This window comes from Chiloscyllium plagiosum, unplaced genomic scaffold (genome assembly GCF_037043375.1).
Source record: "Chiloscyllium plagiosum isolate Xiang-an unplaced genomic scaffold, Cpla_swu_hap1 HiC_scaffold_5, whole genome shotgun sequence".
NCBI lineage: Eukaryota > Metazoa > Chordata > Chondrichthyes > Orectolobiformes > Hemiscylliidae > Chiloscyllium > Chiloscyllium plagiosum.
In genome coordinates, this window is record NW_028270143.1 from 21,930,801 (window position 1) to 21,955,936 (window position 25,136).

The 25,136-nt window shown below is 41.5% G+C and overlaps 1 protein-coding gene across 4 annotated transcripts in view; it reads right to left on the reverse strand.

The window, feature by feature from the left end:
* myo10 (myosin X) overlaps positions 1–25,136 on the reverse strand; it is a 333,744-nt gene that overhangs the window by 73,083 nt on the left and 235,525 nt on the right. For all 4 annotated transcript variants that reach the window (XM_087987033.1, XM_043689681.2, XM_087987034.1 and 1 more), the window contains 4 exons: positions 21,321–21,441; positions 15,424–15,667; positions 15,199–15,294; positions 5,087–5,180 (listed from right to left, as the gene is read on the reverse strand). In XM_087987033.1, the coding sequence (XP_087843159.1) occupies positions 5,087–5,180; positions 15,199–15,294; positions 15,424–15,667; positions 21,321–21,441 (555 nt within the window). The remainder of the gene's footprint in view (positions 1–5,086; positions 5,181–15,198; positions 15,295–15,423; positions 15,668–21,320; positions 21,442–25,136) is intronic.

A 25,136-nucleotide genomic window follows, 5' to 3' on the forward strand; every position in this document is an offset into this window, starting at 1 on the left:
GAGGCTGGTAAAATTACAGAATTTGAAAAGCGTCTGGATGGGTATATGAATAGGAAGGGTTTGGAGGGATATGGCAAATAGAACTAGATTAGATTAGGATTGCTGGACAGCATGGACAAGTTGGACTGAAGGGTCTGTTTCCGTGCTGTACATCTCTATAACACTATTAACTGAGGACATTGTTGCTAAGTTTACAGATGACAGTAAGATGGGTAGCGGAACAGGAACTGTTGAGGAAGCAGGGAGGCTGTAGAAGAACTCGGAAAGGCTGGGACAGTGGGCAAAGTGGCAGATGGAATACGATGTGGGGAAGTGAGAGGTTATGCACTTTGATAGGAAGAATAGACTTTCTAAGTAGGGAAAGCCTTCTGACATTTGAAGGCCAAAGGGACTTGGGAGTCCTTGCTGGGGATTCTCTTAACATGCAGGTTCAGTTGGCAGTTAGGAAGGCAAATGTAATGTGAAACATTTGAAATACTGAGAGCAGTTTTGGGCTTCACATCTAAGGATGGATGTGCTGGCATTCGAGGACGTCCAGAAGAAGTTTCTTCAGCCAGAAGGTGATGAATCTGTGGAACGTCTTACTGTAATAGGGGATTAGTAAGGGGATCAAGGATTACAGGAAGGCAGCAGGAAAATGGGGTTGAGAAACGTATCAGCCATGATCGAAATGTAGAACAGAATAGATCGGTCCAAGTGCCTAATTCTGCTTCTAAATCTTCTGAAGAAAAATTGCAGGTCCCTTATGATTAGGAATGCGGGAAATTAGAGATGGGAACAAAGAAACGGCAGAAGAATTGAACATACATTTTAGCTCTGTCTTAACATCAAAAGACACAAGTAGTTTCCCAGACATATGATTAGTTAACTTACAATGTGGAAACAGGCCCTTCGGCCCAACAAGTCCACACCGACCCGCCGAAGCGCAACCCACCCAGACCCATTCCCCTACATTTACCCTTTCACCTAACACTACGGGCAATTTAGCATGGCCAATTCACCTGACCTGCACATCTTTGGACTGTGGGAGGAAACCAGAGCACCCGGAGGAAACCCACTCAGACATGGGGAGAATGTGCAAACTCCACATGGTCAGTTGCCTGAGGTGGGAATTGAACCCGGGTCTCTGGCGCAGTGAGGCAGCAGTGCTAACCACTGTGCCGCCCATATGGGGTGGCATGGGGGCTCAATGGTTAGCTTCACAGCACCAGGGACCCAGGTTCGATTCCTGCCTCGGGCGACTGTCTGTGTGGAATTTTCACATTCTCCCACAGTGTCTGCGTGGGTTTTGTCCGGGTGCTCCGGTTTCCTCCTACAGTCCAAAGATGTGCAGGCCAGGTGAATTGGCTGTGCTAAATTGTCCATCGTGTTTAGATGAAATGGGTCTGGGTGGTTTACTCTTCGGAGAATCAGTGTGGACTTGTTGGGCCGAAGGGCCTATTTCCATACTGTAGGTAATCTAATTTAAAAATCTAATCATGTGAGGGAAGCAATGGTATAATGAGAGGGAGATATTGTAGAAAGTCAGTGTTAGTTAGGGGAAAAAAGGTGCTCATGAAACTAATGCGATTAAAGGCTGACAAATCCGTATGGCCTGGTAATCTCCTTCCTGAAGTACTAATGGAATTGCCCGAGAAATATGGGGTGTATTGGTGATCATCTTTCAAAGTTCTCGGATTGTCAGTTGGCAAATGTTACTCCAGTATTTAAAAAAAGAGCAAGAGAAAAAGAAAACAGAATTATAGACCAGTTAGCCTAACATCAGTGTTGGGGAAAATGCTACAGTCGATTATAAAAAACACAATAACAGGACACTTGGAAAGCATTAATGAGGTTAGACAAAGTATGAAAATGAAATTATTCTCAACCTAATCTTTGAAGCTTTTTGAGGCTGTAATTTGTAGAATAGGTAGACAACCATTAAAATGGTTATGCATTTCGATTTCAAAAAGACTTTTGATAAAGTCCCACCGTAGAGGCAAAATGAAAAGACAACAGGATTGGGTGTAATATGCTGGCGCGGATTGAGAACTGATTAACAGACTGCAAACAAGAGAGTGTGGAAGTAAGGAGTGCTTTTTTCTGGGTGGCAAGCAGTGGCAGTCAGCTACTTATGATTCATATAAATCACTTGGATAAGGGAACTAAGTGCAATTTCCAACTTTGCTAACAGCACAAACCTCGGTGGGATTGAGAATTGTGAGGAGGATGCAGTATAACATGAATAATGTGAAGTTATACCCTTTGGTGTGAATATTATTTAAATGATATATTGGGAAACCTGGAGATAAAAAGGGATCTGGGTGCTCTTGTACATTAATCAATGAGAGCAAATGAGGTGCATTGAGGAGAAGTTAGGGATGCAAACTGTAGGTTGGCCTTCATGAAAATGGTCCCAGAAATGAGGAGCTTCACTTGTCAACTTGGATTGGGGAATGTAGGATTGTTTTGCTTAGAGGAAATAAGGTTGAAGAGGTAATTTGATGGAGGTACTTAGAAGCATGAGGAGTCTGGACAGAATAGAGAGAGAGAGAAACTTCTTTCATTGGTCAAAGGATCAGAACTAGAAGACAGAGATTTCAGTTAATTGGCCAAAGGAGCAGTGGCAAGCAGTGGAAAATTGTTATGCACAAAAAGTAGTTAGGACGTGGAACGCGCTGCCTGAGAGTGTGGTGAAGACAAATTCAATGTCGGCATTCAAAAGGAAAATAAATCATTATCTGGTGGCTCAGTGGTTAGCACTACTGCCTCACAGCACCAGGGTCCCAGGTTCGATTCCAACCTCAGGTGACTGTCTGTGTGGAGTTTGCACATTCTCCCCGTGTCTGCATGGGTTTCCTCCAGGTGCTCCGGTTTCCTGCCACAATCCAAAGGTGTGCAGGTCAGGTGAATTGGCCATGCTAAATTGCCCGTAGTGTTAAGTGCATTAGTCAGAGGGAAATGGGTCTGGGTGGGTTACTCTTTGGAGGATAGGTATGTTTCCACACTGTAGGTAATCTAATCTGAAAGGAAGCACTTGGAAGGCTGTGAGGAATAGGACAAAAAATGACATTGGCTGAATTGACCTTGCAGGGAGCCAGGAACGACTGGACAAATGAAACAGCATTTTCTCCGCTGTAACCATTCTACAAATATACCTTGCTGCTTTCAACAAGGCATGAATCCCCGATGACTTAGTAAATGAGCCTCCAGTACAGCACAGGAACAGGCCCTTTAGCCCACCATGTTTGTGCCTACCAGGATGTCTGGATGTCATCCTAAACGAATCCCATCTGCTTGCATATGGTCCATATTAATCTATTCCCTGCCTGTTCACACCCCTATCTAAATGCCTCTTCAACGCTGCTGTTGTATCCGCTTTGTTGCTTCAGGGATGTAGAAAGCCAGAACAATAAGGATGCAACCCGTGGCCAGCCATGACCGAAAGGGGTCTTCACTCACTGTACTGGCGTCTCACATCTCCAAGCAGCATGTAACAATCTGTGTGTAAAACACTTTCCTTGCAATTGCCTTTAAACTTTGTCCATCTAACCTTACACCTATGGCCCCTAGCATTGAACATTTCCACCTTGAAAAAAGACTCCAACTACCCACCTTATCCATGTCTCCCATAATTTTATACAATCCTATCAGTTCACTCCACAGCCTCTGACACTCCAGAAAAAATAATCCAAATTTATCCAACCTCTCCATATAGCTCATACACTCAAATCCAGCCAACATTGTGGGAAACTTCTTTTGTAATCACTCCAAAGTCTCCACATACCTTCTTGTAGTGTGGTGACCAGACCACTACATAATACTCCAAAAGTAGCCCAACTAAAAGCTTAGCTGCAAAATTACTTACTAGCCTTTATACTCAATGCCCTGATCAATGAAGACAATGATGATGAATATCTTTATTATCACCTTATCCAGTGTTGACACTTTAATGGAGCTATGGACTTAGATCCTAATATCCCTCTGTTTATTGATGCTCCTTAGGGACCCGCCACATGCTACATATTTTCTCCTTGCATTTGACCACCCAAAATGCATCACTTCACATTTGTCTGGCTTAAACTCCATCTACTATTTTCTGACAACTTTCCAACTGGTCTATGTCCTGCTGTACCCTTCCTCACTATCAACAACTTCACTAATTTTCATGTTGTCTGCAAACTTACTAATCAGACCACAGATACTTCCATCCAAATCATTTATATACATTACCAGCAACAGGTGTCCCAACACTAAGACCTCCAGTCAGAAAACCGTCCCTCTACTATTGCCCTCTGTCTTCTGCGACCAAGCCAATATTGTTTCAACTTGCCAACTCACGACGGCTCCCACGTGACTTCATCTTCTGGACAAGCCTACCATAAAGAACCTTATCAAATGCTTTAGTAAAGTCCACATAGACAACAACCATTGCCCTTCTGTCATCAATCATCCTCATCACTTCCTCAAAAAAACTCAATCAAGACACCCACTCTCTGCAAAAAGCCACACTGACTATCCCGAATAAATTAATTCTTCTCCAAATGCGCGTAAATCCTATCTCTAAGCATCTTCTCCAATAATTTCCCTGCCTAAAATAAGGCTCATCAGCCGATAATTTCCTGGATTATCCCTGTTGCCCTTCTCTAAACAGTGGGACAACACTAGCTATTTGCTAGTCTTCTGGGACTTGCTGGAGGATACAAAGATCTCTGTCAAGACACCAGCAATCTCCTCCCTTACCTTTCTCGGCATAGATTCCATCAGACTTATCTATGTTGCTTTAATGTTTTTCAAGACATTCAACACCACCTCCTTAATATCAACATGCCCCAGAATATCAACATCTCTCCTTCCTTGGTGAATACTAACGTAAACATTATAGTGCAATCAAGCATGTGTCCTTTTAAACAGATTTACAAAGGCTAAGCAAAGGTAACCTTCACAAGTACATTAAAGTTGTTATTAAGTGACAAGTTCATCTTTTAAAGTGTAAGTATAGCATTTGAACGCAATGTGAAGCAGTTAATACCAAAATAACTTGTTTATGCTAGATAACCTACCCTTTTAAAGAAGTATTAAGGGATAGGTAAGAACAGAAACTCACCACTGCATTATGTGGGTTTGCTTGCTCACCATGCATTTCTCGGATCTCTTGCTCAGTTGACCCATGAACTTGGCTGAGGACACTAAACCACTGACTGCAACAGAAGTAGCGAAACAGATATCAGAAACAGGTTCTCCCCGATTGTAGTAACTTCAGGTTATAGATATGGTCTAAAATTCTAGATAAGGCAAGACAGGCCTTTTAGCATTAAATTACTTTGCTCAAACAAATTGTTGCAGTTTTGTACTTCAATCACTGTTATTTTATCATATTTCAGAACACAAAGGTTTGAAAGCAATCATTTGGTCCATTCAATGTAGGGATCAATGGGTACTAACACATTTCAACCACCTTTTCTATGAATGAGTACTTCTCAATAATTATTCTATTTTACTTGAAATAATCAGATGTAACTTTCTTTACAACTGCAATATCAGCCTTTGATTGTGGGCATTTGATCTAGAGTAGGACGAGTGTGCCATTGCTGTATCAATTACAAAAAAGAATGGCATACAGGAGACTAAACTGGAGAGCCCAAAAGTCAGGACCAGAGACAGTGCAAACACTGAAATAAAACAGTAAATGTTGTTCAGCATCTGTGGCAAAGAGCAGAGTTGTGATCAGTTGCTCAGTATTTTCAGCATTTACTGTTTTTATCCAAGATTTCTAGTGTTTGCAGCATTTTGCTTGTGCATTTGCACAAAGTGTTGCCTAGTAGCCAGAAATTTCAGCACGTAGCCTCGTGTTAAACGTATTCTTGAGCAGCAAGCTCAAGTTGGTTTGAGGCAGCGTATAAATCTACCTTGTACTTGTTAAAGATGAGGTACATTCTGACTACAGCACGGCTTACACAGGAGTTAAAGACCGAGAAGTTTTGCCAATGGACTGAAATGGCTTTTTAAAAGGAAAAAGCACCAATACTGAATTGAATTGAATTTATTGTCACATGTACCGAGGCACAGTGAAAAGCTTTGTCTTGTGAGCAATACAGGCAGATCACAGAGTTAAGTAGCATAGATAAGCAAATAATAGGCAAACAGTGGCAAAAACAAAAGCACAGGTACAGGCGAATGTATTCTAACATCAGTAGGGTAGAATCTGTTGCAAAACCGGCTGGTGCATGTGTTTTTGTTTTTATATGACCATATAAAACAGCCATAGCAACTAGTTGGCCACAGGTTGTGTCAATTCATGAAGCAGTTCATAAACAAGAACCAGTCTAAGCCCAAACTACACTCTTTATAAAAAGGCATTGAAAACTCAGATCTGTATCGCCCATTTGATTTACATCATTATGGATAAGTTTCACACATAAGGAAGGAAGACTCGACTGAAAATGATCCAGCTTAGTAAAGCAGCAAGAGCTGAAAATAAACAAATGGATTGTATTTCATGCAAATACTTTTGGACAGATCTAGAAAGAGGATTATGGATTTGTAACTGGAAGACACTCACTTTCCCCGTTTTCTCTCAGCGTCTCAAAAGATAATGCCCGATAATTGCTCAAATGGAAAAACCTCTATTCACAGAGAATTCAAAGATATTGACAATATTTTCTGCTGCTCAGGATACAAACTCAATTAAACAACTTTGGTCTGGGGTTAAAACCTCGCACCTTGAGGGTCTAAATACTTTGAAATCATAATATTCATGTTGTTTAAGATACTGATACCTTATTAAAACTTACTACTTGTTGGAGTAATAATTTTCTCAGGGTTATCAAGTGTTGCAAAGTCAGTTAAAGTAATTGTAGATTGGGAAGAAGTTAGAATTTGGTGCTTGTAAAATGCTAGAGGGGAAAAGCACTGCATGGTCCCTTTAAAAGATGGTGCTGATTTGAAACATTAGTATCGAAAGGCTGTACAGTTAGTAGGCCAAGCAGCATTTTTACAGGCTTTTGAATTTAGCCAATCAATCAATTTGAATCAGGCCCTTAGATACCAAAATCAGATTAAATTTAAATATGATGGTTTTGACAACATAGGACCAATCTTATGGTAAGAAATTGATATATCGTCAAGGATATAAAAGAAAGGGGCAGTTGGACAAAGGCCCTGAACTCACTACCAACTGCCATAGCTAACAGCTCTCAACTCTCCAGAGACAACCACTGGCTCTTTCAGCCTCATCTAGGTATTAGAGAAAGCAACATCTAAATAACATTGGTACCAATGATGGAGAAGGCATTCCTGATGGAAGAATGGCAGAGAAGGCACAGAAAAAATCTAGAAGACACAACCTGGCTGTAACTTTCAGACACCAAATTCCATTTTTTTTGTATTGGAGTGTGATTTGTATTTATTGGAATAGCATACCAATGGAATTGTGCTTTATTCGGGAATAGTTAGATTAGATTAGATTCCCTATAGTGTGAAAACAGGCCTTTTGACCCAACAAGTTCACACCGACCCTCTGAAGTGTAACCTACCCAGGCCCATTCCCCTGTCCAATACACTAACACTATAGGCAATTTAGCATGACCAATTCATCTGATCTGCACATCTTTGGATTGTGGGAGGAAACCGGAGCTGCCGGTGGAAACCCACGCAGACACGGGGAGAATGTGCAAACTCCACACAGACAGTTGCCCAAGGTGGGAATCGAAGCCTGGCACTGTGAGGCAGCAGTGCTAATCACTGAGCCACTGTGCTGCTGTTAGTAATTAGAAGGAATTTGTTTGGTTTGTTAATAGTTGACTTAATTTGTTCACGGTTAGATTTAGATTAGTAAATTGTTACTTGTTGATGTTAAAGTGAGAGTCAGGGGTTTATTTTATTGAACCACTAGAAGTTGCTGAAAAGCAGGTTACGCCACTTTTCACAGATTCCAGGGTAAGGTTCTCCTCTTTGGATGTATTGATTTCAGTTCTCAGAGGGGGTCAACTTCCACTTTATAACAAGTAATAACATTTTTCTTTCTTTGAAACAAAAACCCTTTCAATTGGCTTTTCAATTTTGAACAGACCAACAACATTTATCTGAAATATGATATGTCTATATGCTAAAAAGTTAAAATATCTTTGTTGCGGCCAATCAAGAGAGTGAAAGAGAGGAGCGCTTTTGCAACCCCTCGTCAAATCTTTCTTGAAGCATGAAGGTTAGACTAAGGAAGAGCAGATGTGTCCTATGCATTTCTTTGAATAGCTAGGGTGCTCTTTGGGGAGGTCATGTGCCCCTGCAAAGAGTGTCAGAACATCTTGGATCCGAAATCACTTGTGGGTAGGATGTTGGGATCCCTTTGCAGGTGAGGGAGTCAGGTACCCTTTCGGAATTGTTAATTGTGCATAAAAGGAGTAAAAAACGGTTGGTATTGTCAACACATACCATGACATGTCAAGAACTGTCAAGACCTGTCAAAATGCGTTTCTGTAGATGAAAACCATTTTGTCACTCATGTAGTTTGTTAAATAGAAGTTTAAGCAATAGAACTGACTTTTTCACCCTTCGGGATAGGTACTTGTAGATACTGGATATGTTAGCATGGTAGATGAAGGTGGTAAAGAATGGTTGGAAGCAGGTGCTAAGCTGACCCAGGGAGTACAAAAAGTCATGGGAATAGGTAGTGGGGCACACTGTAACATGTGGAGGAGCTTGTGGGGATGAAGAAGCATAGGGGCAATGTGACCATGAGTATGGGTAGACAGTATTGGTTGGCAAGGGTGGAGCATCAGGAATACATGGGCCTGAGGGGAGTTAGTCGAGCTAAGGGGGTGGAGGAACATTTTACATTATTCTTTTATTTAATTTTTGTTTGCAGTCCTGGATAGCCGAGGCAGGCTTTTCATTCTGCCCACCTTGGGAACAGACATGCTCCTCAGTTCTTTGAGTTTCTCAGTCCAACTCCCAGTCCACCCTATTCCTCCAGAGCAAACATGGGGAGTGTGGGAAGCCATTTTTGAAAGGTCCAGTGCACAGATGCAGAACTCCTCCTGCCCCAGCGCACCCGATCCAGCAATCAGAGCTGGGTACGAGTCTGCAAAAGGAATGGACATGGGTGAATAGAGGAGAGATAAATTATGCATGTGCTATGCAATGAGGGAAAAATGTAAAGCTGCCCACTTTGGATGGAAGAATTTAAAAAGTAGAATATTATTTAAGTGGAGACAGAGTTCAGAATGTTAATGTACAGAAGGAGCTGGGAGTGGTAAATGTAGGGGTCTGGGTGGGTTGCGCTTCGGCGGGTCGGTGTGGACTTGTTGGGCCAAAGGGCCTGTTTCCACACTAAGTAATCTAATCTAATCCCTGTACATCAAGCAGAAAAGGTTAGCATGTCATATATAGCCTAGGATATAGCATGTAATTCAGAACAAAATGAAATGTTGGTTTGTATTGCGAAGAAGAATGGAATGTGAGACATGACACAGATTGGTAGAGAAATCTTTATAAAATGGTAATTGTGTACAATTTTCATGCCTTCATTTAAGGAACAACATAAATTGCATTGGGAGAGCTCAGAAAAGCCTTATAAAGTTGTTTAAAATAATAGCAAAATACCCCAGAAGGTAGAAATCTGAAAGAAAAACAGAAAATGCTGGAGAATCTCATTAGGTCTGTAAGGATTTATTAAGAGAGAAACAGACCCAGCGTTTTGCATTTGATAACACCCTTGGAGCTACAAGGAAGTTTGAAAATTCTGGCTTTTATGCTGTTGGTATGGGGAAGGTGTGAACAGAACCGATGGTGAAGCTATCCAGAGGAAAAGATCAGAGGGAGTGGTAATGGTAGCAAAGGAGAGATAGAGATGCCACATGATACATATAACAAGGAGAAACGGGATCCACTCTACTGAGAGCGAAGCAATCAAACGGAGGATAGAGTTCACACTGAGAAACTATTGAGTTAACTATTGAAAATGAGGTACTGTTCTTTCAGCTTGAGATGAGCTTTGCTGGAACACTATAAGCTTACGCAGGATGGAAATTTAAGCATGGGAATAAGGTGGCATATTGAAATGGTAAGCAACTGGAAATTTGCATCATGCTTACAGGTTGAGCAGAGGAGCTCTGCAAATCAGGTAGGGGAAAGTGAGGTCTGAAGATTTATAGCAAAAATTCACAGTGCAATGCAACTAACGTTACAGATCAAGAAAGACCTGGATTATTTGTTAAGTCTCATCTTTTAGAATTATCTCATATGGTATGTTACTATATTGGAACAGTTAAATTAGTAATAGCTATTGTATCTATTACTTTGTTAAACATTTTACAACTAAGCCAATGTGGGAAAATATAGAATCATGATAGGAAGAAATAAATTAAGTGATGCAGGAGGCAATTGAAACCATGGCTCTGCCAAGGCAGTCCTGTTCTTGAATTTTTGAAGGCGGTTGTGAGGGGTTGGGGGATTATGTAGTGGGAAATTGTGGAGGGGAGATCTCCAGAGGAGATAAAGTCAGTGGCAGCCCTGGAAACAATAGATGCTGTTCAGTGGTGCACTCATGGTCCAGGATAGGTAGGAGAAAGTGTCTGCAAGTTGGTGCTTATCCTCTGCAAAGTAGAGGTCAGAAAGTCAGATAACAACAGCACCACCCTTATCAGTTGGTTTGATAACAAACTAAGGGTTAGACCCAAGAGAATGGAGAGCAGCAAATTCAGTGGGGAACAGACTGGAATAGGTAGAGGGGAACAAAGAAATTACGATCGCCAATGTCATGCCCTTGAAGAAATCAAGGATGGGTAGAAAGTGATTATTGGAGACATTTGAAAGGATCTTGGGAGAATGGAGAGAAATCCTGTCTAAAGCAGACATTGCCAGCATGCCCTGTGCTGAGCACAGTCGCACACCAACACTTAGAGAGATCAGATTCTTAGTTCAGGATTCTCTTTGGGTGAACATGCAGTTGACAGTTAGGAAGGTATATGCACTGTTATCATTCATTTCAAGGCGGCTAGATGCAAAAGTAGGGTGTACTCCCGAGGCTGTACAAGACTCTGATCAGTCTGCATTTGGAATATTGAGAACAGTTTTGGGTACCATATCTTAGGAAGTACATACTAATGTTGGAGGAGGTTGAGAGGATGTCACAAGAACGATCAATCTCTGGAATGAAAGGCTTGTCATATGAGGAACGATCGAGGACTCTGGGTCTGTACTCAGTGTTTAGAAGGAAGAAGGGGAGGGATCTCATAGAAATTTATGAAATACTGACAGGCTTGGATAGAATGGATGGGAAGATGATGTTGCCACAAGTAGGAGAGACTAGGACCCAAGGGCACTACTTTAAAGTAAAAGTACAATCCTTACGAACGGAGATAGGGAGGAATTTCTTGAGCCAGAGGATGGTGAATTCGTGGAGCTCAATGTCATGGAGATCCATGGAGGTCAAGTCATTGAATGTATTTACGACAGTGATAGATAGGTTCTTGATTAGTGAGAGAACAAAAGGATATGAAGAGAATTGAGAAACAGAGAATTGAGAATGGCAGAGCATATGTAATTGGCTGATCAGTGTAATTTGGTTCCAACATCTTATGGTCTGATACACATTTAGCAGGTATTTGGTTTTGCATCTTCAGTACATCTCAGCATTGAACGTAGTGCCGACAAAGTTAAGTATTTACAGCTTGGAGCATAAGATCTGCCTTCGCGCTAGCTCTCAAAATAAAACAAATGATTAGCAAGGTTAGATCTCATGGAATACAGGGAGAACTAGCCATTTGGATACAGAACTGGCTCAAAGGTAGAAGACAGAGGGTGGTGGTGGAGGGTTGTTTTTCAAACTGGAGGCCTGTGACCAATGGAGTGCTACAAGGATCGGTTCTGGGTCTCTACTTTTTGTCATTTACATAAATGATTTGAATACGAGCATAAGAGGTACAGTTCGTAAGTTTGCAGATGACACCAAAATTGGAGGTGTAGTGGACAGCGAAAAGGGTTACCTCAGATTACAACAGGATCTGGACCAGATGGGCTAATGGGCTGAGAAGTGGCAGATGGAATTTAATTCAGATAAATGCTAGTTGCTGCATTTTGGGAAAGCAAATCTTAGCAGGACTTATACACTTAATGGTAAGGTCCTAGGAAGTGTTGCTGAACAAAGAGATCTTGAAATGCAGGTTCATTGTTCCTTAGAAGTGGAGTTGCAGGTAGATAGGATAGTGAAGGCGGCGTTTGGTATGCTTTCCTTTATTGGTCAGAGTATCGAGTACAGGAGTTGGGACGTCATGTTGCGGCTGAACAGGACATTGGTTAGGCCACTGTTGGAATATTGCATGCAATTCTGGTCTCCTTCCTATCGAAAAGATGTTGTGAAACTTGAAAGGGTTCAGAAAAGATTTACAAGGATGTTGCTAGGGTTGGAAGATTTGAGCTATAGGGAGAGGCTGAACAGGCTGGGACTGTTTTCCCTGGAGCATCTGAGGCTGAGGGGTGACCTTATAGAGTTTTACAAAATTATGAGGGGCATGGATAGGATAAGTAGACAAAGTCTTTTCCCTGTGGTCGGGGAGTCCAGAACTAGAGGGCATAGGTTTAGGGTGAGAGGGGAAAGATATAAAAGAGACCTAAGGGGCAACTTTTTCATGTAGAGGGTCGTACATGTATGGAATGAGCTGCCAAAGGATGTGGTGGAGGTTGGTACAATTGCAGCAGTTAAGAGGCATTTGGATGGGTATATGAATAGGAAGGGTTTGGAGGGATATGGGCCAGGTGCTAGTTGGTGGGACTAGATTGGGTTGGGATATCTGGTCAGCATGGACAGGTTGACCCAAGGGACTGTTTCCATATGACTCTAAATGAACTGTGGATGCTGGCAATCAGAAATTGCTGGAGAAACTCAGTAGGTTTAGCAGCGGTGGTCGAGGGAAATCAGAGTAAACAATTCAGGTCCAGTGACCCTCGTTCAGAATGGCTCAAAATTAAAGCCTTCAATAGTCGACCCAGACCTTCATTACAATGGGAAAGGGTTACATTAGCTTGGAACCTGTGACATCACAATCTGTCACTCTGCATATATCCAACGCACGCTTATCACACCAGTGGTTATGTCTTTACTAATTTTAACACTGGATCTTAATGTGAGAGTTGGCAATTTCGACAAGCTTTGAATACCACTACTGTGAACAATGAGTAGGAATATATGGAGCAATCTTCTCATCCTAGTGGCTCAGTGGTTAGCACTGCTGCCGCACAGCACCAGGATCCCAGGTTCGATTCCAGCCTCTGTGGAATCTGTGTGGAGTTTGCACATTCTCCCTGTGTCTGCATGGGTTTCCTCCCACCGTCCAAAGATGTGCAGGTCAGGTGAATTGACCAAGCTAAATTGCCCAGAGTGTTAGGTGCATTAGTCAGAGGGAAATGGGTCAGGGTGGGTTACTCTTCAGAAGGTCGGTGTGGACTGGTTGGGCCGAAGGGCCTGTTTCCACACAGTGGGGAATCTAATCTAATGTAATCTAGTGAAAAGGAGATATTCCTTGTATGTTATATATATTTGAAGTAAACTGCCTGCAAGATTCACCAAGAAATAACAGACATTAGACTATTCATAGTCTTGCTTGCCATAAAACAAGGGTGAGAACTAGAAACTATCTGGTTCAATGAAGAGTCTGGACAAACAATTCAGACTCTGTTTTATTATTTGTAAATAGACTTAAATTTTTCAAGTAGTATGTGGTCACTCTGCTTAGTGGAATAGAAAATATAGACAACAGGACATTCTTAAGCAACATGAAACGATAAAAAAAAAGACTACTGAGCCTTCAATTCTACTTTGTAATTACATTGATTGAAGGAGAATCCCTTCCATTATCTTAGATATTCACTTGCTCCAACAATAGTAATAATGACAGCTAAATCTGCACGTTGCACTGTCGAAACTTGCCAAAGCTCCCTTTAAAGAATTTTTCAATCTCAGAACATGGGCAGCACGTGCATGGGAATACAAACTTGCCGCCATGTCACACACCAACTTGGCATGGTGTGTTACATTTTAAAAAAATAATGCTGTTGAGGAGGTCATGTTGTGGCTGTACAGGACATGGGTTAATCCACTGTTGGAATATTGCGTGCAATTCGGGTCTCCTTCCTATCGGAAAGATGTTGTGAAACTTGAAAGGGTTCAGAAAAGATTTACAAGGATTTGCCAGGTTTGGAGGATTTGAGCTATAGGGAGAGGCTGAACAGGCTGGGGCTGTTTTCCCTGGAGCGTCGACTGCTGAGGGGTGACCTCATAGAGGTTTATAGAAGGGCATAGATAGGATAAATAGACAGTCCAGAACTAGAGGGCAAAAGTTTAGGGAGATAGAGGAAAGATATAAAAGAGACCTAAGGGGCAACGTTTTCACGCAGAGGCTGGTACGTGTATGGAATGAGCTGCCAGAGGAAGTGATGGAGGCTAGTACAACTGCAACATTTAAAAGGCACCTGGACGGGTATATGAATAGGAAGGGTTCGGAGGGACATGGGCCAGATGCTGGCAGGTGGGACTCGATTAGGTTGGGATATCTGATCAGCATGGACAGCATACGCAGAGCAATCCAATCAGTTTCACTCCACTACTTAATCTGTATGGTTGGCAGCATAATTTCCTCAAAATATCAATCCAATTGTCACTTCTTGTCGTGAGTGGCTGTCCCTAGATGCAAGCATGATATCTACACAGCAACACTGAGTTCTGCTATAAGTCTTCATTGAACTGAACAGGCCAATTTTAAACTTGCAAATCTTTGGACATAAGTGAACAATGTTACCAATGCTACGTGTTTTTTTTATTTAAAAAAGTGCTTGAGCATGTATTTGTTCTCTCTGGAATAGTGGCCATTTGAAAGTTGAGAAAATAGGACTTGGTGAGGATAATGCTTCTTGGCCTTCCAGACAGTGTTCATACTTATATCAATTGTCTCCTCATTCTCCTTTGCTTCACCAAGTTAAACCAAAGTGTATCCACTTGGAATTATGCCTTCACTATCACTGCATCAAAATCCTGGAAACGCTTCCTTTTACATCAACATAGGCATGAACAACATAGAATGCAGCATTTCAAGAAAACACTTGCTCACCACCTTACCAAGAGCAATAAAGGATCAACACGGTCTTTGCCAATAATGCTCACATATTGCACATGAATAAAGAACATATTTAATCAATTTTACTCAAATCTAACAACAGAACAATTACCTGGCATCTTCTGCTGTCTCTGCAGTAAGGTAGAAGATGCGATCTTCTAATGCTATACTAATACCATTCTCCTTGCCAGTGTCATCGATAATCTCCCTAATAATGAAAACAGAACCACAATATTCTTTTCACATGTTCGTTTGCAGGAGCACAGGACACACAAGGTGAGTTATTGTACATTGTTACAAGAGCTAGAAAGTATGGCATCTTTAAAGTGACCATTACCTTGCAGATTTAATATCAATGGTTCCTTTTAACTTTTCTTCGCTGTCATTCTCAAAGTACATTAATTTGCTCTCTCTCAGAACGAACCAACGTCTTTTCCAGTTGCGTCTTGATAAGGTTGATGTGCCACCACCTTTCTTGAACAACCAACCTAGCTTCAAGGCTTCTTGTTTTGAACGGAACCACATGAACGTTTCATCCTTTAAAACACACCAACGGCGTTTCCATGTATTCATCAGGCCTCCTGCAAAACAAGTACATTAACGTCTTGATGATTCTTTGCCAAGGTGATAACCCAAATCCATGGAACAGAAAATATTAAACTTGAACAAAAACGTTTAACTTCTCAAGAAGAATAGTTAATTTGAATACATTTCAAACTATCTCATAATATTTAAGACTATGGGGAAAGTGCTGGAAAGTGGGACTTGTGTTGATTTTGTCAGCACAGCTTCCATGAACCAAAGGCTCTCTTCCATTCTGTATGACACTATGTTTGTGTCATTTTAGTGTGAACAACAATGTTTATGTAAAACATGATGTTTTGCTACATTAAAGAAGTGCTTCACATTTGATGTTAAATCTCATAAGAAGAAATTAGAACAGGTAATCAAACGTTTGGTCAAAGAGGTAGACTTTAAGCAGCATCTTGAAAAGATACTCTTAAAAGACAAGGACAGTTTCACATAGGGAACTACAGACCATAGTCTGCTAAAAGAACTACTAATAATGATGGGGAAAAAAACAGGAATGTGTAAGAGGCCAAAATTGAAGGAATAGACATCTCAGAAAGTTGTTGTTGACGAACAGAGAGATATGGATGGGGTGAGGCCAGGAAGATATTTGTAGGCAAGATTGAGATGGAAAAATTGAACTATTGCTAGATCTGGGAGCCAATATAGAACAGTCAGCACAGGGGTAAATGGTGAATGTGATTTAGTGCAATTAAACTCTTAAATATTTCAGATCCTAAATATTCCACATGCAATTCCTCACATTGAAATCATCAAGAGTGCAAACTTTTGATCACAATAATCCCATAAAGTAGAAGTTCTCTACCCCCGAAGAGTGGTGAGTCTGTGGAATTCTCTGCCAAAGGAAGAGTTTGAGACCAAAACCTTGAATGCCTTCAAGGAGACACATAGTTCTGAGGCTTAGAAGGAACAAAGAATATGGGAGAAAGTGGGAACAAGGTACTCAGTTGGATCATCAGCCATAGTCATATTTGCACCCATCAGCTATGCAGCATTGTTTTCCACTCCTACTCAGTGATGTCTCAATGTCAAACATGTATGTCACCAGTAAACGGTTGTACTTTGTAATTCTACTAATTAGCTGATTATCCCCTTTATGCAGCATGTATAAAATAAGATGTTTTGGAAGCTTAAGATTATCTTTCTGTTTTGAATGATGGATGTACTTGGGATAACACCTTTATTTCCTAACTGTTATATATATTGCCAGTCTGGGCTTTAATGTTATGGAGAGGTATTAAGTGCTGGCAAGGCACTTCCCCCAGAGTCAAAGGGGATATCAAAACTAACTGCTCTGAGCCTATTGCACTTTTAATTGATTGCAGATCATCAGCAGCACAAAGGTCTCTTTGTTCAGCAATACTCCCTAGGACCATTAAGTGTATAAGTCCTGCTATGATTTGCTCTCCCAAAATGCAGCACCTTGCGTTTACCTAAATCAAACTCCATCTGCCACCTCTCAGCCCATTGGCCCATCTGAACAAGATCCCGTTGTAATCCGAGGTAACCTTCTTCACTGTCCAATACACTTCCAATTGTCGTGTTATCAGCAAACTTACTAACTATATCTCTTATCCACATATCCAAATCATTTATAAAAATGATGGAAAGTAGAGGACCCAGCACCAATCCTTGTGGCACTCCACTCGTCACAGACCTCCAGTCTGAAAAACCAACACCACCCTCTGTCTTCTACTCTGGAGTCAGTTCTGTATCCAAAGGGCTAGTTCTCCCTGTATTCCATGAGATTTAACCTTGCTAACCAGTCTCCCATGGGGAACCTTGTCGAATGCCTTACTGAAGTCCATATAGATCACATCTACTGCTCTGCCCTAATCAATCCTCTTTGTTACTTCTTCAAAAAACTCAATCAAGTTTGTGAGACATGATTTCCCATGCACAAAGCCATGTTGACTATCCCAAATCAGTCCTTGCCTTTCCAAATACATGCACATCCTGTCCCTCAGGCTTCCCTCCAACAACTTGCCCACCACTGAGGTCAGGCTCATCGGTCTATAGTACCCTGGTTTGTCCTTACCATCTTTCTTAAACAGTGGCACCACATTAGCCAACCTCCAGTCTTCCGGCACCTCACCTGTGACTATCGACGATATAAATATCTCAGTAAGAGGCCCAGCAATCACTTCCCTAGCTTCCCACAGAGTTCTAGGATACACCTGATCAGGTCCTGGGGATTTATCCACTTTTATGCATTTCGAGACTTCCAACATTTCCTCCTCTGTAATATGGACATTTTCATTCTATATCTTCTATGTCCTTTTCACACAGTAAATACTGATGCAAAAAACTCGTCTAGTATTTGCCGCATCTCCTGTGGCTCCACACAAAGGCTACCTTGCTGATCTTTGAGGGGCCCTATTCTCTCCCCAGTTACCCTTTTGTCCTTAATGTTTTTGGAAAAACCCTTTGGATTCTCCTGATTTGCCAAAGCTATCTCATGCCCTCTTTTTAGTTCAGGTTCAATCACGGTATATTCTTATGTGGATCAAAAGGAGAGAAAATACATCCAAAGCTCCCTGGCTTGTGAGACCTCAGTGCCTTGAAGCAAGAGATGCTATATGGCCTTTTACATATTAAAAAAGTGGACTGACAGAGGGAACTGAAAGCAGTGAGACCCAAGAGCTGAAACCTGGAGTGATTAATGAGATGACTGGTGAGGATTTGTTTATTTCTCTCTGTAACCTACAACATTACTTTAAACTGATACCAGAATGATAAAAGTAATGCATTAAATTGCATAACAAGTGAAATTCCACAACATAACTATGAAAAATTGTTAAGTAATATGTTTAAACATGTACTTAGACTAGTTAAATGAAACAAAACTCAGTTGGCCTTATTATGAGGTCAGTTTGATTAGGGCCTACATACAAGATTCCTGGGGGACTTGACAGAGTACATGTGGAATCGATGTTTCCCCTTGTAGGAACATCCAGGATCAGATGACATAACTGCAAATCAAAGGGTTGCCTGGTAAAACAGAGGAGAGGAGGAATTGCTTTCCCCACAGGGTAGTGAATCTGTGAATTCTTTAGCACAGAGAGCTGCAGAGATTGGGTTGATAACTATATGTATGGCTGAGATAAGACGGATTTTTAATCAGTCAAGGAATTAAAGATTAAATGGCAGGAAAGTGGTGTTGAGGATTATCAGATCAACTGAAGATCAGTTATAGGTTAAATGGCTTACACCTGCTCCTGAACCTAGAGTGGAAGCTGACCAAAGTGTCAGTGTCATTGAAATCTATGGCACAGAAGAAAGCTCTTTCATTTACTGTGTCCATGCTGGTCAAGAACAACCACCGAATTATTCTAATCTCAGTTTTCAGCACTTGGCCCATAGCCTTGCCTGCCTTGAAACCACAAATGCACATTTAAATTCTTCAATGCCATGAATGTTTCTGTGGTGTGGAGGTGCTGGTGTTGGACTGGGGCAGACAAAGTTAAAAGTCACACAACACCAGATTATACTCCAACAGATTTACTTGGCAGTACAAACTTTTAGAGTGCTGCTCCTTCATCGGGTAACTAGTGGGGCAGGATTAGAGGACACAGAATTTATGGTAAAAGATCAAAGTGTCATACAACTGATGTGATGAAATTGCATGAATCAATGAAACTCATATTGGAAAGTAGTAAGTCTCACCACACAGCTGCAGTAATCAGTTTAATATCGTTTATTCTTTCATTACGATTTCTAACTTATTTCGAGCATAGTATTTTTACTAACATTTACTAGTTTAAAAGACACAAGGGTTGACACACGCAGACCAGACAGACATCCCTTCAGAAGTAACAGCCAGCACTTAGCATGTTTTAACCCATCTCCTGTCTCCCAAGACAGAAGCCCTTGAAGCCTTTGAGTACTACAGATAAAAAATATAACTCTATAGCAGTGAGATTTTAATTTATGTAAGAACTGTATTTCCGGATTCTATTGCTGCCTTGAACATTGTGCTGTGATTGCTGAATACAGAGGCTATTTTCACTATTCAGCGATTTCAGTCATAATTTAACATGATCCCACAGAACTATAGACCAGTAAGCCTAACATCTGTGGAAGGTAAGTTACTTGAGAAGATTCTGAGGATAAGATACACATGTATTTAGAAAGACGAGATCTGATTAGGAGTAGTCAACATGGCTTTGTACATTGGAGATCATGCCTCACTTGATGAAGTGACCAAGAAGGAAACCTGAAGGGCAACTTTGTTTTTATTTACGCAGAGAGTGGCACGCGTAACGAATGAGCTGCCAGCGGAAGTGGTTGAGGCGGGTACATTATCAACATTTATAAGGCATATGGATAAATACACACATAGGAAAGGTTGAGAAGGACATGGGGCAAGTACAGGGAAATGGTGTTAGTGTGGATGGATATTTTGGTTGGTATGGACCAGTTTGGCCAGAAGGGCCCATGTCTGTACTGTAGGACTTCATGACTCTATATGAGGGAAGAAAAGGTTCATGAGAATGACTCTGGATTGAGGAATTATAGTAATGTAGATAAATCAGAGAAAATGAGCCATGGAGAAGGCAGGCTTATACAGGCACTCAAAATCATGACAGGTCCAGAGAGTTTGCTAGGGAGGAATGGTTTCTGTTGGGAGAAGGATGGAGAACAAGAAAGCACACTTGAGGATGAATCTCTTTCACATAGCCCCTGGTTAGGATCTAGAATGTTCTGGCAGCGTGATGGAGGCAGGTTCAATTGAGGCATTCAAATGACATTTAGATTGTCAAGGGGAATGGAACTGGATAAATTGCTCCTGCAGAGAACATGCACAGATATAATCAGAGCAGATGGTCTTCTTCTCTGTTGTAACAATTTTTGTGGCTTTACTGATTCTAAAGGAATCTGACACAGTAGTAGCTGGCAGACTTCTCTCCTTGTGGACATGCAGGCAAAGCTTACAAATATGAGGTCTTTCATTTAAGATGGAAGCGGGGAGGAATTTCTTCTTCCTGATATTTGTAGATCTTTGACATTTTCCTCCTCAAAGAGCATTGGAAGCTGGGCTACTGAGTAAATTCAGGTTGAAGGCAGATGGATTTTTGATCAACCAGGGAGGCAGTGGCAAGGGAGACAAGTTTAACTCGACATTGAACTCTAGATGGAGCTAGAATCAGGATTTGTGCACTCAAGGGTAAGTAGGGCTTGAATCCTTGATTAAGCCATGCTTAAATATAATACTTCAGTTTGCACCCTTGAGAATGATGAAAACAGATAATCAATTAGTGGGCAGCACGGTGGCACAGTGGTTAGCACTGCTGCCTCACAGCGCCAGAGACCCGGGTTCAATTCCCGACTCAGGCGACTGACTGTGTGGAGTTTGCACATTCTCCCCGTGTCTACGTGGGTTTCCTCCGGGTGCTCCGGTTTCCTCCCACAGTCCAAAGATATGCAGGTCAGGTGAATTGGCCATGCTAAATTGCCTGTAGTGTTAGGTAAAGGGGTAAATGTAGGATAATGGGTGGGTTGCTCTTCGGCGGGTCGGTGTGGACTTGTTGGGCCGAAGGGCCCGTTTCCACACTGTAATGTAATGTAATCTAATCTAATTCAGATATTTTTTAAGGCTGATACAATAACTCTTCCTTACCTTATTGACAAATTCCATCTTACCTTTCATAAACAGGAAACTGTGAAAATATGGCAGACTGACACAGCTGTAAATGGAGTCTCTGCGGTAGGCCAGCTCGTTGGTATCAAATCTTGAATCCAAATCATCATCACTCTCTTCGAACTGTAGTAAGGAAAAATAATTTTTAATGTTAGATAATAATGACAAAAGCTTTTTATATTAAAAACGAATATGTACGAATAAAAGTATTTTGAAGACAATACTAAGAAGATGCATTTGAAACCAGGCTAGTGCAGCACAGGGATGCCTCACTGTGGTCAGCTTGGCATGACGTGACATTTCAATTAGCTGGGATGGAAGTCGGACTCTGTTATACTAACCCTTGTCAAGAACCACCAAAGCTGCTCTGCTCAAAGTGAACCACTGCTGGTCTAGTACAGGTCGTGAATACAAAACTACTAGAGCAATGCGTATAACATGTGTTTATACAATTCAATCTTCCATCACCTTTCTTTATCAAGGTAATACACTGATTATATATCTTGGGTACATTTTAAGTGTTTAAATATTTCCAAGCTGACCTCAAGGTGGTCTCCAATTCCACATCTTCTATTCAGTGCCTGAATGTAGAATCTCACACTGACAAAAACGGTTATACTCAACTACTGAGAAAATAAAAGTATAAATAAACACAAATAATTATTAACCATAATTTTAAGAGAGTAACTTAATCCCATAAAACTAACAGAAACCTAGAAGGCCTCACAGCACTCAACTCCAATATTTCACGAATCTATCGATCTCCTCTTTAAATACTTCCAGTGATCTAGCCTCCACAATTCTCTGGGGTACAGAATTCCAGATGTTCATTACTGTCAAGGAAATTCCTTCTCATTTTGTTTTAAATGACCATCTTCCTACTCTGTAACCCAAGTTTCTATTAATTCTGTGAAAGTGGATATTTTCACATTTTATTTCACGTTATTGTCAGTCAGGAAGAGATTTTAGGTGAGAGGAAGATTAAAAACAGATTAGTCAGATGGGCAGATCAGTGGCAGATGAATCTTAATCCTGATAAGTGACAGTTTAGAAATTGACACTTTGAAAGATGTAACAAGACAAGGGAGTAATCAATGAATGGTGGGACATTAGAAGGCTCTGAGGAACAGAGGGTGTTTGTCCACAAAGCCCTGAAAGTGACAAGGCCGTTTAGTAACATAGTTAAGGTGGCGTGTGGGATACTTACCTTCATCATAGAATCCTAACAATGTGGAAGGTGGTCATTAGGCCCATCGAGTCCACACTGACCCTTTGAACAGCATCCCATCCAGATGCACACCCCTACCCTATCCCAATAACCCTGCATTTCCCATGGCCAAACCACCTAACCTGTGCATCTTTGGAGGGAGAAAACTGGAGCACCTGGAGGAAACCCACACAGACACAGGGAGAATGTGCAAGCTCTAAACAGACAGTCGCCCAAGAGTGGAACTGAACCCAGGTTCCTGCCACTGACAGGGAGCAGTGCGAATCACAATGGCGCCCATATTAGTTGAGGGCAAGATTAAAGAAGGAGGGGGAGTCATGTTGGAGTTGTACAGAATATTGGTTAAACTACAGCTGGAACAGTTTTGGTCACTGCATTATATGAAGGATATGACTGCATTGGAGAGAGTTCAGAGGAGATTCACCAGGATGTTGCCTTGGAAGGTGTGCTTCAGCTATGAAGTGAGGCTAGATAAGCTGGGATTGTTTTCTTTGGAACAGAAAAGGTCGAAGTAAATCTGAGGGGCATGGATTAGATTAGATTACTTTCAGTGTGGAAGCAGGCCCTTTGGCCCAACAAGTCCACACCGACCCTCCAAAGAGCAACCCACCCAGACTCATTCCCCTACATTTACCCCTTCACCTAACACTACGGGCAATGTAGCATGGCCAATTCACCTAACCTGCACATCTTTGGACTGCGGGAGGAAACCGAAGCACCCGGAGAAAACCCACGCAGACACGGGGAGAATGTCTGTGTGGAGTTTACATAGTTGCTTGAGGCGGGAATTGAACGCAGGTCTCTGGCGCTGTAAGGCAGCAGTCCTAACCACTGTGCCACCGTGCCTCCCATAACGTAAATAGTAAATGGGCAAGGTAAATAAGAAGTAGCCATTCCCATTTGTCAAATGATCAATAACAATGCAGCACACTTTTGAAGGTGCAAGGCAGGAGGTTTAAGTGGAGAGCTTAGTTTAAATAAATTTTCACCCATATGGTGGTTGGGGTCTGGAATGTATTGCCTGGGAGTGTGGTAGAGGCAGGAAACCTTACAACCTTAGTTTTGGCGATCCAATGGGCGAAAGGGCCTCTCTTTCAATTGATATTTTTATGGGTTTAAAAGTTGGTCTCCTAGTTCAAGATTTACCCACTAGTGGAAAGATCTTCTCAAGGTGCACCCTAATATTCCCCGTCAGAATCTCAGTTTCAATAAGACAACTTATTCTTCCTCTTCTAACCTGTTTAGTCCTTTTTACTAAGTTAACTCCTTCATCCCAGGAATCAGCCAAATGAATGTCTTTGAAGTGCCTCCTCCAATGCAAACATTTGCTTTCTTAAATAGGGGGAGCTAAACCAAACACAGCACTCAAGGTGCAGCCTCAACAACACTTTACCCAGTTGGAACAACATTTTCCCACTTTTAGAATACAAACCCATGTAACAAGGGCCAAAATTCTTTCTACCCTCTTAATTACTTGCTGTACCTTAATTTTTTATGTTTAAATCACAAAGATACCCAGATCCCACTATGCTTCACTGTTTTGGAGTCTCTCAGCATTTAAATAATACACCCTTTGGTTCTTCCTATCAAAGTACTCTGTCCTACTTTCAACTCCACCTGCCAGGCTTCTTCTCCATTCGGTCAACATCTCCTTGTAGATTCCTTATCTCATGTATTTTTGTGTTATCAGTAAATGTATGGGCATTACACTTGGTCTCCCCTCTAAATCAATGAAACAGATAGTAAAACATTGAGGCCTCAGAACCTGTCTTTGTGGCACTCCACTAGTGACATTTTTACACTTCAAAAAAGATACCCAATCTTGACACTCTGCCTTCCTTCAATGAGCAACCTATGCCAATACATTTGACCATCAGACACAGGAGCTAAAATAGGCCATTCAGCCCATTGGACTTGATCCATCATTCAAGAACATCTTGGTTGATCTGATAATGCTCAACTCCATTTTCCTACCTTAGTTTCATAACCCTTGATTTGTTCCATAAACTTACTGATTAAAAAAAATGTCCACCTTAGTCTTGAACACACTAGTGAACCAAACAAACCTTTATTAGACTGCCATTAATGTCATGAAATATTTAGTTAGATATGGGGGCCAAAGCTGTTCACAATAATCCAGCTGTTGTCTTTGAAAGTGGAGTCGCAGGTAGATAGGATAGTGAAAGCGGCATTTGGTATGCTTTCTTTTATTGGTCAGAGTATTGAGTACAGGAGTTGGGACGTCACTTTGTGGCTGTACAGGACGTTGATATTCCAACAGGACGTCACTGTTGGAATATTGCATGCAATTCTGGTCTTCTTCCTATTGGAAAGATGTTGTGAAACTTGAAAGGGTTCAGAAAAGATTTACAAGGATGTTGCCAGGGTTGGAGGATCTGAGCTATAGGGAGAGGCTGACCAGGCTGGGGCGGTTTTCCCTGAAGCGTCGGAGGCTGAAGGGTGACCTTATAGAGGTTTACAAAATTATGAGGGGCATGGATAGGATAAATAGACAAAGTCTTTTCCCTGGGGTCAGGGAGTCCAGAACTAGAGGGCATAGGTTTAGGGTGAGAGGAGAAAGATATAAAAG